We start from the raw sequence: 12,073 nt of genomic DNA, 5'->3' as shown, positions 1-12,073 counted from the left end.
TTGAGTAGTGCCTCCCTGTGTACGTGTGTGTATTCAGTACAGATTGCCAAAAGGACCTCATAAAATCCTGTTGAGATCAGCAGTACTCAGTGCTGAACCTACAGCATGGGCTCCGGGAGTTGGATGCTAATCCTTTCCAGGGAGGCTTCAGATCCTGGTTTTGACATCTGAAGGCTTTTAGTCTTGGACAGATGAGCAAGTAGATAAGAAATAAGTTCTCTCCACATCGTTAAGGCTGTAGTTCTGTACAGGAAATCCCTGCTCCACAGAATGGAGATGTACGTACTGAGACTTTCATTCCGTTTACATTATATTTCATTCTCATTCAGCACCTGGGGCTACGAACATGTGTAAAAGAAAAACGTGCTTAAGAGACCTGGTGAGTTAAGGCCCTTCCAGCCCTACCTCAAGCACTAGAACGTGGAAGAAACACAGGAAAACAAGGTGATAGCAGCCATCTACAACTTGAGGTATGTGAAAATTTTCAAAAGAAAAAGGGACTTGGTGGATTAAAGAGAAAATATGTAGAAGGGAACATCTATGATGTTACAATTACCTATAAAAGTCTGTGTGGTGCATAGGAATGCAGCAATAAACTGACAGTTGCTTCCCATATGTAAAAAGGTATGTTTTTGAAGGGTCCGGGGCCTTTTTTGAGAAATATGGTTAAGGGAGGAGTTATTATCTTTAAGAAAATGAATTATTGCAAAAGTGCATTGTGCTAATTAGGGTTTTATAAAAATGAAATTATTGATTTTGATTCCAAACACTCATACAGCTGTTTCTGTTATTTTGGGGGTGGTTTATTTTGTACATGTGGCTTGACTCCTCTCCTCCTGCCCCTCGATATTTCCACCTAGGAGAACAGAAGCCATAAAAGCAGTTTTTCCCCCCCCCTCAAAACCTATATTCTAAAGTCTCTTTTGCCCCTTTTCCTAGTGAAAATGAGTAACATTTATATATTTATAAAGTTGAAGAAAGAAGAAAAGGACAATGGAAATTTTACCTTTAACAAAAAAGCAGCAACAGTGTTAGTTTTACTTTAAATATTGACTTTGGGCAGACTCAGATACTTCTGACTGAACATTCTTCCATCTGAAAAAAATCAGCCAGTTGTATTTCAGGGTCATCTCCCCCAGAATGTCATACGAGTACAATATACCAGCTTAGTCTTAATTGGCATTGATAAAACAGAAATACTTAGAAGTTCAGACACAAATGTCTGTTGCAATATTCCTTGTAACCGGTGTAATCTATTTAAAAAAATCTATGCTAGAATAAGTTACTTAGTTATTTGAATACCCTTCTTTTTAGCTATACTATGTACAAAGATGAATGCTCCTGGGTCACACCTAGCTTTCTGTTGGTTTTTTTTTTCATGTGGTTTATTCTTTTTTGTTAGTATACTTTGTTTTCTTCTTCATTGTCATTCTAATAATTTAATTTTCTTGTAGAAATAACACTAAATTGCATAGTAATTCCAGCCATGCTGTTGCAGAATAAATTATATTTAACTCTAGATATCTAATGACAGGAAACTGACTGAAAACTGTATCTAGTAATAACTCTTGAGATAATGTGCTAAGTGAGAAACACAGGAAAGCCCATTCTATAAGAAATAATTAAAACCCCAGTTTTGTTATACGCTCACATGAACGCTGATCAAAATATTCAAGAAGGTGATACAAAATAAAGCCTCTAATCAAAAAGGCCAAGAATGCACTGAAGGAAAACAATAAAAATATCATAGAATCATAGAATTTCCCAGGCCGGAAGGGACCTCCAAAGGCCACCTAGTCCGACCTCCCCGCAGTCAGCAGGGACACCCCCAACTAGACCAGGTTGCCCAGGGCCTCGTCGAGCCTCTCCTTGAATATCTCCAGGGATGGGGCCTCAACCACCTCCCTGGGCAACCTGTTCCAGTGCTCCACTACCCTCACAGTAAAGAACCCCCTTCTAATCTCCAATCTAAATCTGTTCCCCTCCAGCTTGAAGCCATTTCCCCTCGTCCTGTCACTACAGGCCTTTCTAAACAGGCTCTCCCCAGCCTTCCTGTAGGCTCCCTTCAGGTACTGGAAGGCTGCTGTTAGGTCTCCCCGGAGCCTCCTCTTCTCCAGGCTGAACAACCCCAGCTCCTTCAGCCTGTCCTTGTAGCAGAGGTGCTCCATCCCCCTGATCATCCTTGTGGCCCTCCTCTGGACCCTCTCCATCAGGTCTATATCCTTCTTATATTGAGGGCTCCAGACCTGCACACAATACTCCAGGTGAGGTCTCACCAGAGCAGAGTAAAGTGGCAGAATCACCTCTCTGGACCTGCTGGCAACGCTTCTTTTGATGCAGCCCAGGATGCGATTGCCCTTCTGGGCTGCAGCTGCACACTGCCTGCTCATGTCCAGCTTCTCGTCCACCAGAACCCCCAAGTCCCTTTCCTCAGGGCTGCTTTGCAACACCTCACCACCTAGTTTGTATTGGTGGTGAGGATTGTTCCAGCCCAGGTGCAGAACCTTGCATTTGCTCTTGTTGAACCTCATGAGGTTCACCTGGGCCCACCTCTCCAGCCTGTCCAGGTCCTTTTGGATGATTGTGCACTGCAAATAATGGCAGTGTATTGGTCTTCCAAGGAAGTGAGAGCAAAGTCCTAAAACTAAACTTTCAGTAGGTATTGCTGGATGGTGATTACTCGTGTTCAAGTGTGGCTAGTGAGGATTTACCTAAACACCTGTATTTTGTCCCAGGGCAAGCAGTGCTTAAGTATGTAATTTTCCTCAGTCCCACAGGTACTCCAAACCTTTGCTCTTTGACTGAGAAAACTTAAATCTATTTTTCTTCTTCACATTTGTATCTAAATTGATACTAAGTAGATTGGATTGTATCTAGGTGCTGCCCATCTATCCATAAACAAGAATATATTTGTTCTGGCACATTCCAAATTTCAGCAATTTGTTTATCATTCTGGAACTATGTGTTACCTGTAAAGAGACTATGGCATTCTAAAACCTAACACACCCAAACTGTAAAGACTAACAGTATTCCTTCCGAATTAGCTTGGACAAATACAGACTTGGTAAATGGTATTCCACGTGAGGCTACAGGATGGTAAGTTGTGATTCATAGGAGTCATGTTATTTATTCTCTTAATTTTTTGCTCTATTTTTCTGTGTTTATGCTGTTTAGCACATAAACTGAAACCTGCTGTCAATACTGGCATTACTTACCTGTACATGTAATAACAGCAGTTGAACTGAGATGAACCATCACCATGTAAGTGCAGAGCGGTCGTCTATAAGACTGTTCCTTCTAGACTCACTTCCATACAGGCAGAAGCAGTGGTACGTTTCCATGCTCAGCCTTCCCACTTTCTCCAGTCTGTTGCACAGGAGAAAGAGGCTAAACAGCAAGATAAAGCATTCCTCCTTGCAAGATGCAGAAGTATTACATAGGTGGCACATAGGGCATGACTTGGGCCTGCATTACAGAGGCAGCAATTCAGGGAATCTGTGTCCTTGAACAGCAGGTGATCTCCTGGTGAGAAAAACTGTGATTTCCTCTTCCTTGAACTCTTAAGGAAAATGCCCTGGGGGATTTTCCACAGGACACGATCCAGATCCAGGTTGTGCATTACAGGCCTCTTCAACTAGTCACTTAACGTGGCTTTTCTCACCCTGATCGTCGTATTTTTTTCCATGGGTAGCTGCCTACTTCATTAATCTCATTTCCCCTGGCCCTCAGCCTTCCCATTCACCCTCCAGCTGAGCAAACAAAGGGGCGGGCAGCCATTTTAAAGTGCTTCCTCCTCCCATCCCTCTGGGGTAAGCCCTTTGCTCATCCTGTTAAAACAGTTGTTTTATGAACAATCTCTGAGAAATGCGCCTCTTTACTAGTACTTGGATCAAGAAACCTCCACTGGGATCAACTTAAAAGGGCTGACATCCGGCACCTGGGAACTGCCACTCTGCTAACGACCTTATTACTACCAGGAGTGGGCTCACCAAAGCTCCGGGCGCTTCTATCAGTTGGGAACGTTTGGAGCAGGCAGGCCGGTGTTATACTACGGGCTGAATTTCTAGATTCAGTCTCTGTATCATAAACGTGTTAAAAAATAAACACCACGTAAAGAAAACTTTAACAAGCCTCTAAAAGTTAAACCTTGAGTCCTATGTAGGAATCGATGCTCTGGTAAAGCCACTCAAACACATGGAAAAGGCATGGCTTTTGCCAATGAAAATACAAAATAAGAAACACTTAACTGTTTGCAGCTTTTTGAGCATACTAAGAGTGCTGAGCTCAGGAACAGCGATCTGCCCCTGCTCTCCACAACTTCTCACACCCAGGCTAATGTGAAATACGTTTCTTGAGTACTAAGTCAGTTTCTAGAACGAGGATTTTGTGGCAGAGGATGGTCGCTGACCGTGAGGGAGGTGCGGGGAGCGCAATGGCGCCCACCCTGAGGGGAGGCGGTGTGGGCTCCTCACCCCGCGCCACAACTGCCTGAGCTGACGGAAAACAAACGCCTGACGTTATTTTGGGCTTGTGTGGATGTATCCAACCGAGTCCCCAGCGCTGGGGCTGATCCCTGAGGAGACCCGTTTCGCCCCCTCTTCCCCCGCGGCCCTCCCTGAGAGGAAGCGGCGGGAGGGGCGGAGCCGCTCGCCTCAGGCAGCGGCCGCCAAGGCCTTTGCGTTTCCACAGGTCGGGCCCTGCCGCTCTGCCGTCGCTTCCGGTAAGATGGCGGCCTGCGGGGAGCTGCGGAAGCGGCGCCGGCGGCGCCGGGCCCGGGCGGCTGCCCCGGTGAGAGGCGGTGCGGGGCGGCATGGCAGAGGCGGGCGGCGCCGCCGGCCTGAGGGGCCGGAGCCTTCCCGAGCTGCGGGAGATGCTGAGGCGGCAGGAGCGGCTGCTGGCGGACCGGTGAGGAGAGGCGGAGGGCGGGCGCCGAGGCGCGGGTCAGGCCTCCCGCCGGCTGCGCGGGAGGCGGCAGCGGTCAAACCTCTTCCTCTGGTTTAACTCTTTTCAGGGGCCGATGAAGCTGCGCGTCCCTCGTAGGGGCCCCCGGCTCTTGCCGCAGCAGCGGAGCTCTCTGGAGATGCGGGGCTCCCCGCTTCAGGGAGTCCCCGCGGGCCCTGTGCCCCCCTGGAGCCCCTCCTGCCCGGGCTGCCAGGGTCCCAGCCAGGGGAGAGCCCCGGGGCACAGCTCTGGGGGGTACAGCTGCGGCCGTGCACAGCAGCAGCTGGTGGTTATTTCTGGGAACACGGCTGGAAAAATCTGTGCGCTCCACTTAGATGAAAATACTCAACGATATTTGTACACTGCGCTTTTCAGAGCAGCAGCTACAGCTTTGAGCGGAGAAAAATGTAATAGTTGTTTTATCACAGTGAATATCTGAGGCAGCAAGTGCTTTGCATGCTTACTACTATGTAAATAAGAAATGTAATGTTAGAATGAGAAACTTGCCACATGAACTATTACAATAACACAGTTTTGTATCTCACATTGAAATAGGATTGTTTGTATCTTGTTAAATAACAATTTTTTTTGTCTTAGGAAATTCATCGCTAGGCTGCCAGATAAGGGTAAGAAGATCTCTGATTTTGCTGAAAAGCTGAGGCTTGCCATTTTACAAGAGGAAGAATTAGCAAGGACGGCTGAGCTGTTATCTGCTGTCAGGTTGGAGTTTCAGGTGAAACAGGAGGAGATGATTACACGCAAACAGGAAGTTATCCTCAACAAGGACACTCCAAACCATGAAGATTCCTCAGTCTTTAATAAAAACTCTAATATTGAAGAGGTTTCTGAGATTTCTTCCCAAAGGCAGGAGGCAGAATGTATTGAGCAGGAGGCCACAAATACAGCTCTGGAAAATGAAAGGACTCAGAGGAAAAATAATAAAGACAAGACTGTTACAAAAGATCAGAATCTTTCTTGTGAAGTCATCTCCAAGTCAGCCACGAGCAATCAACTGAAAAATGATCAGCAGGTATCTCAGAGCAATACTGAGGATGGTGCAGAAAGTACAGCTGCTTTGGACAACAGTAAAGACGCATTGGTTGATGCCTTTCAAAAAGTTACAATTGAAGATGGGGATAGTAATGAAAAAGTATTGGAAAAAGAACAGAATGTGGCTAAACACAAGGGCAATATCTTTGGAAGCCTGCACCCCAAGACACCACATTATATTGAAGTTCTGGAGTCTAGAGCCAAGAACCCAATCATAAAGAAAAGCAAATTTAAACCAAATGTGTAAGTATTATGGAATAGAAAAGCCTTTTGTGAAGTAATTGACTGGTGTAAAATTGGAAATAGTACAGAACAAGTGTGGTGGGTCTATTTTCTTGTGATGATTAAAGAGATTTAATGTCATATGACATGCAAGTTTAATATGTTGGCTCCTTAGCATTAAGTGCCATAGAATCTCAATATTTAGCTGTGGTCTAATTCTTCATTTGAAGCAATTGTCATGAATCTTCAGAGAATTTCATAGCTTAAGCTACAAAACTATTTAACAATTGGCAAAACTTTCTTGTGGATTGATTCTAGAACCTGTAGAACTTTAATAACAGGTAGCTTTTTGCTTTTTCTGCACCTCTAAAAAAACTGCAATTCACATTCTCTGTACCAGTAGCAGTATGTACTTTGTGTGACTCCCAAAGCAGTGCTATTTCATGTTTGCCAATTAATTGGCATACCTTTTTTTTTTTGTTCATTGTCAGGAGTAACATGGGATATTGTCTTCTCTGCAGAAAAATCTTTTTAATTTTTCCAAGCACTGCTTATTTTTTACTTGTTTATGTTGTCATAACACTTCAGATTTGATTTCAACTATTGCATATTGAAAAGAGCAAGTTTTGGAACTGAAGCTTTTCAACGTTGTGCGTTTTGAGTCACAGCTTTAATGTTTTATCTCTTCCAGATTATCAGGAGAGCAAAGTGGATCATCACGTGGTTCCTCATCCAGTCAGTCACCTGGGGGATCTGGCTCTCCAATTACTACTGAAGAAAGAAGACTTAGAGATAAGAAACATTTGAATGATATAACAGCAGCTCGGCTGCCACCACTTCACCATTCCCCTGCTAAGCTGTTATCCATAGAGGAATCCATAGCAATTCAAATACAGCAAAAAGAAGCTTATGAGGTATGAATTTAAGATTTAGTCTGAAAAGTAATTATATAATTGGGATCATTCCTGAAAAAGAAAACATAAAAGGGATCTTTTAATACTGATGAATTTGATGATGAAATTGAGATGCGCAGACTTTGAGGAAAGGCACGTTTTCTTCTATTTGATTCTTTTAATTATATAATTAGATAATGTATGAATTGTTTCTGAAAATGTTATTCCTGCATTAAACAATATCTAGTGTTATTCTTGGTGTGTTGATTTGCTAACCTCATTGCACTCACTTCATCTCTGACTAGAAATTTAAAAATTTATCTTGCCTATTAGTCTTTAAAGAGTTTTTGGTTCTTTCATAAATGAAGGCTTAGCAGTATTTGTTATTCTTAAAACATGCAAGTATCTGCATTTCCCTTCATTTATGCTGTGTCTGAAGAATTAAAGTCCTCAGTTTCTTCTGAGAAACTTCTTTTTCTACAAATTCGGTTGCAATGGATTCTGATTTTGACTTTGCAGGTAGTACCAAGCTAATGTTTAAATTGGAAACTATTGTGAAAGTGTTTGTTGTTGCTTATTGTTTATTGTTTTAAAAGCACTTGCTAATTTAGTTATCTTGGCACTTCAAGGGACGTAATTTATTTGGAAAATGGAGTCAGATTTTTTGCTGAGGTTGCTGGAAGACAAGCGTTGCTATTGCTACGTGGTTACTGTGCTCGGCTGCTCTCTTGCCTGGGCTGATTTGTTCTTTTAAAGTGGGCATTAGTGTTTCACGGGTGAGGGCTGCCACATGGGGACTTCCAACTCTTATAAAAAGGTCTTCAAGTGTTAATAGCATGTTATGTATAAGTGTGTAAAGAAACCTGAAAATTCTTTGCTAGTTACTAAAGCTTCTAATTAAGATCACTCTAGAGCTATTAATATTATGTCAAGTTTATACTTTAGTCTATTGTTTTTTTCATGACCAGGATAAAAATGACAAATGGACAATTTTTCTAACTTGGGTCCTGTTTTTTTCTTTTATATAGGAAATGCAAGCCAAGCTTGCAGCACAGAAGCTTGCAGAGAGATTGAATATAAAAATGCTCAGGTTTGAACCAGAGGGGGAGGCCTCAATGCAATACAGAGAAGTGAGAGATGAAGATTATTTTTCAGCAGAGGACTGAATTTTCAGCAGAGGACAGAAGGGATGTCTGAGGATGAGCCACGTAACTGATCTTTATGCAGTACTTCTTAAAACCCAGACCTGGATATTGAGAATGCTTGATCTAGTAATTTTTTTTCTTAAAATTTTAACATTATAGCTATGCGAAGGGTTCAGTGTAAACCTCATAAATATAAATGTTATAAGGTGGTAACCCTGGTGTTGTTTGGGGACTGCTTTTTGAGCACTCGGGGCAGTTCATCTTTGGAATGCCCCATAGTTTTCAGCTAGAGTGAAGCAAGCTCTTTTGGAGGCTATGGAGAGTCATCTACAAGAGAAGGTTTCTTCTGTGCAAAAATGTGATTACAAAGGGCATTGGCACACACATTCATGAAGTAGGCTAAGGTGCCCCTGAACTGCCTGCATGTATGGAAGCTCTTGTATAAATGTGAGATACTACTTTTATCGATTATCTTGCTTTTACCATACGGTGAAAATACATGCCTAGACAGCTGCAATAAATGCGCACTAGGTAGCCTGTAAGTTAGCTTCTTATCTCATGAGAACTTGTTTCTGTGCCTGCACCTTAAAATAACACTTTCTGCCCTTATGTTGTAAATAGATTAAGAATTTCAAGTTATTTTGTAACTCAAATTCTGTTTGGGCTTTAAGGGACTCTGCTGTTTCATTTGTGGTGATTACTGCAAAGCACATCAAGAGATCAAGTTAATCTGAGGACTTTAATATTTTTATTAAAGGTCTTGATGTTCTTCCTTATTTTTGTACACTGCTTTCACACTTTGGAATACTATTTTTTCATAGTCCGATACTGTAAATTAAGAGATCTGGTTTTCTTGAAGAAAATGTTCTGTGTATTTTGCAGCTTTAGCTGTTCTTTGAAGATAAAAAAAAAATCATCTTCCTTACAATAACATTTTCTGCCTTTTAATATGAGTTTTGAGTGATGAGGAACACACCTGAGAAGTTTTTCACAACAATATTCCACTGTTCACTAGGGTATTCCAGCCCTGTTATCAGTTCAGGTCTAAAAAACAAGCCTCAAAGATTCCTTGTACAGCCTGGCAACACCTGTTTTCCAAGATGCTGCAGCAGCGGTGTGTGCAAGGCTTGTCCCCATGTGTACATATTCCTGCAGGAATGGTGTCTCTGGAAACTGAAGGTGGTCCACATGCGAGTCATTCAAAAAGCTGCACAATATCATCTAGAAATGGGGGATGACAGACTCTGGCACTTCTTGAATGCATACAGTACCTTACTAGCTGGTAGTAACTCTCCTCCACATGCTCCACAAGCTCTCCCAGGCAGTCCCTGTTGCACAGTCCGTACCCTGGCAATGCACTTTCACAGGTGGAACTGCTGCTAAGATAATATGTGGTATTTTTAAATAGGCTATCTGTTGCTTGTCTGTGATGCCTCTTTTCTGTGCTCTTTCACAGGTTTCTTGTTCGTTGGCTTCTCATCAGCTGTCTGCTCTTCCCTTTTCCTCCTAAGACTTATCTCCTGTCCTGAAAGCAAATTCATATACCGCATCCTTGCACCACCCATTCCCTTTCATAGGACATAATGCTGCCTATATCTGTATTTAACTTCTGCTACATGTCATGCATCCTCCTCCCATTGCTGTCTTCTCTTGCTTTCTGTAACTCCATCTAAATACCAACTGTGCAACTGGGCACCTTCTACAGACCTCAGTCACTTGCACATCTTGCAGAGACCTTTGTGGTTTTGCCACAGCTGCCCTCCTACTGAGGCTATCCTTCCTTCTTTCCTGTTTTGGTTTCAGACTGTTCAGGTGTTTGCCTCTTCTGGGCCGTGTATCTTATTTTTTACCATCTTTTCCTGGTTTTCAGTGGTTTGTTTGTTTGTTTTTTTTTTTTCTTTTCTATGTTCCTGCTTCATCCTTCCAGCTTCTCACAATTGCTTGTCTTTATCAGCACTATTTTTTGGCACATTTTCAGTCATTCACATTCATTCCTCAGCATCCATGTTGATGACACACCTCATCCTCAGCTGTATGTATTTCTGCCCTCAGCGTCTTCCTTCAGTGTGTGGCTGACTCCACAGGCCGGTAGAGTGCTTTTCTCTTGTGGGTGCAGTTCAGCTCTCAGACCACCTTTGTCCATGCTACCACCATCATCCAGCTGGGTCTCGTCATCAGTCCTCCCCTTATTTCAGTCTGTTGTATTGCTTAAGGACAAGCGGCTCCAGAAGTGTGTCGGCTTTCCCTTTGCTGTTGCATAAAGCACAAGCTATCACTTCCAGGCCTGTTTGCATCTCTCCCCCTCACTAAGATCATCACCATTGTCCCTGTACTGACTGTGCTGTCACACTTTTAAAGTTTTTTTTAAGATTTTCTGTGCTAAAGGAATTTACACAAAGCTACACAGTTAAGAATTTGTTTTCTAGGTTACTGAAATCTAGCTCACCATAGGCTTCTGCTGACCACTGTCTTATGCTAACAAAAATTATGCTCTTTCCTTGAGCTTTTAAGGCTTACTTTTGCTCTCTAAACTTTGTGAAGCAGAGGCAGTTTTCTTGATCTGTATTTTGATAGGATTCAATATGTTGGACTTTGCCCCGAATGGGCAAAAATCACCCTTAAGGGGGTGGGGGGAACCAATCACTCTAGTAACAGGTGAAGTGCGTTAGGTATTTGTTACCTGATTAGCAGCTGTTTAGCACAGCGCTGGGGGAGTCCTCGTGGAAGAGAGTGCTGCCTGAATACAAAACCAAGGTTAAGGTATGAATTTTAAGTTATTACTAAAGGGTTTGTTTTACTGCAAAACCTGGAAGCTTTCATGGGGGCTTGTTGGTCCTAAGTTCTGAGCACAGGTATCTACTTTGAATGATTTTGTGAGTGAAAGAAAGCAAAGACTCGGGTATAAAGAGAGTCCCATGTTAAGGAGGGTGTGCAATCCAGAAGTTACTAAAAGAGAGTAAGAGGATGAATCATGGAATGGTTTAGTCATACTGAATTAAGTTTCTGGTCAAGCATGGTATTGCTGTTGTGCATTTCACTGTTCTCCAGTTCCAGAACATTTCAAAACGTACACTGAGAATTAAGGAGCTTGCTCTCTATTTCGGGTGTGGACTGTTTTAGTAGAGTGGGCTGTTAAGCTAGTAGAAAATAAAGAATTGATAATATGTGTCTGAAGATCCTTGTGTGAGTAATGTTTTGCTTTGACCATGTAAAGTTAACGGAGAAATTGCGGGGAAAACCAGAACCTTTTGCTTCAGTGCTCCACAATGAAAACATTGGAGATGGAGCTGGAAAACAATTGCTACGTAGAGAAAGAAAACTTTTGTGAATGCAAATGGATGAGAAAAGATCTGTAAGACCTAAAGCTGGGCAATTGTGCAAGTCAAAGATGGCACAGGGTGGAATGGTGTGCTCTAAGTGTGAGAGCTGTGGCATGAGGCAGGTAACTGTGCAGCAGCAGCTGTTGTCCCTTGCTTTTTGCATTGTACCTGATCCCCAAACTGCACACAAGAAAAGAACTCCAATAGAGTTTCTGTTAGCAGCTGTAACCTTTCCTGGGGGAGAGAACATGCCATCTGGTTTGCCAGCTGTGGTGATAACATGATCTAGAGGATTTAGCAGCCTAAAAATTTGTGTTAAGTATTTGAGAAATAACATTTGAAAGAAGAAAGACTTAAATGCTGCTGTACTTAATTATTTTGGGGGACTGTAAGAGTAACTAAGGGTAGAAAAGATGTGTAAGCTTTTCTTGGTTTTTAGAGTTAGACGTAGCTGATAGGTCAGCAGTTCTGTTAGTAGTTTTCCATCTGGTGGCTTGTGGAC

General features: G+C 42.6%; 1 protein-coding gene across 1 annotated transcript; it reads left to right on the top strand.

The window, feature by feature from the left end:
- The first annotated feature begins 4,751 nt into the window (after positions 1–4,751).
- Positions 4,752–11,425, top strand: POLR2M (polymerase (RNA) II (DNA directed) polypeptide M). The gene is made up of 4 exons (XM_014944536.1): positions 4,752–4,905; positions 5,539–6,234; positions 6,905–7,127; positions 8,135–11,425. The coding sequence occupies exons 1-4, from the start codon at positions 4,811–4,813 to the stop codon at positions 8,270–8,272; spliced, it is 1,152 nt and encodes a 383-aa protein (XP_014800022.1). The 5' UTR covers positions 4,752–4,810; the 3' UTR covers positions 8,273–11,425.
- Positions 11,426–12,073: the final 648 nt, after the last annotated feature.

Source organism: Calidris pugnax, unplaced genomic scaffold (assembly GCF_001431845.1).
Source record: "Calidris pugnax isolate Ruff unplaced genomic scaffold, ASM143184v1 scaffold70, whole genome shotgun sequence".
Lineage (NCBI taxonomy): Eukaryota > Metazoa > Chordata > Aves > Charadriiformes > Scolopacidae > Calidris > Calidris pugnax.
The sequence above is the reverse complement of the archived record's forward strand: the minus strand, read 5'-3'. Positions and strand labels throughout refer to the sequence as shown.

Coding starts and splice junctions, on each gene's coding strand:
- POLR2M (XM_014944536.1), top strand. CDS start 4,811: ATGGCAGAGGCGGGCGGCGCCGCCGGCCTGAGGGGCCGGAGCCTTCCC. Junction 4,906..5,538: donor GAGCGGCTGCTGGCGGACCG/GTGAGGAGAGGC, acceptor TTTTTGTCTTAG/GAAATTCATCGCTAGGCTGC. Junction 7,128..8,134: donor AGCAAAAAGAAGCTTATGAG/GTATGAATTTAA, acceptor TCTTTTATATAG/GAAATGCAAGCCAAGCTTGC.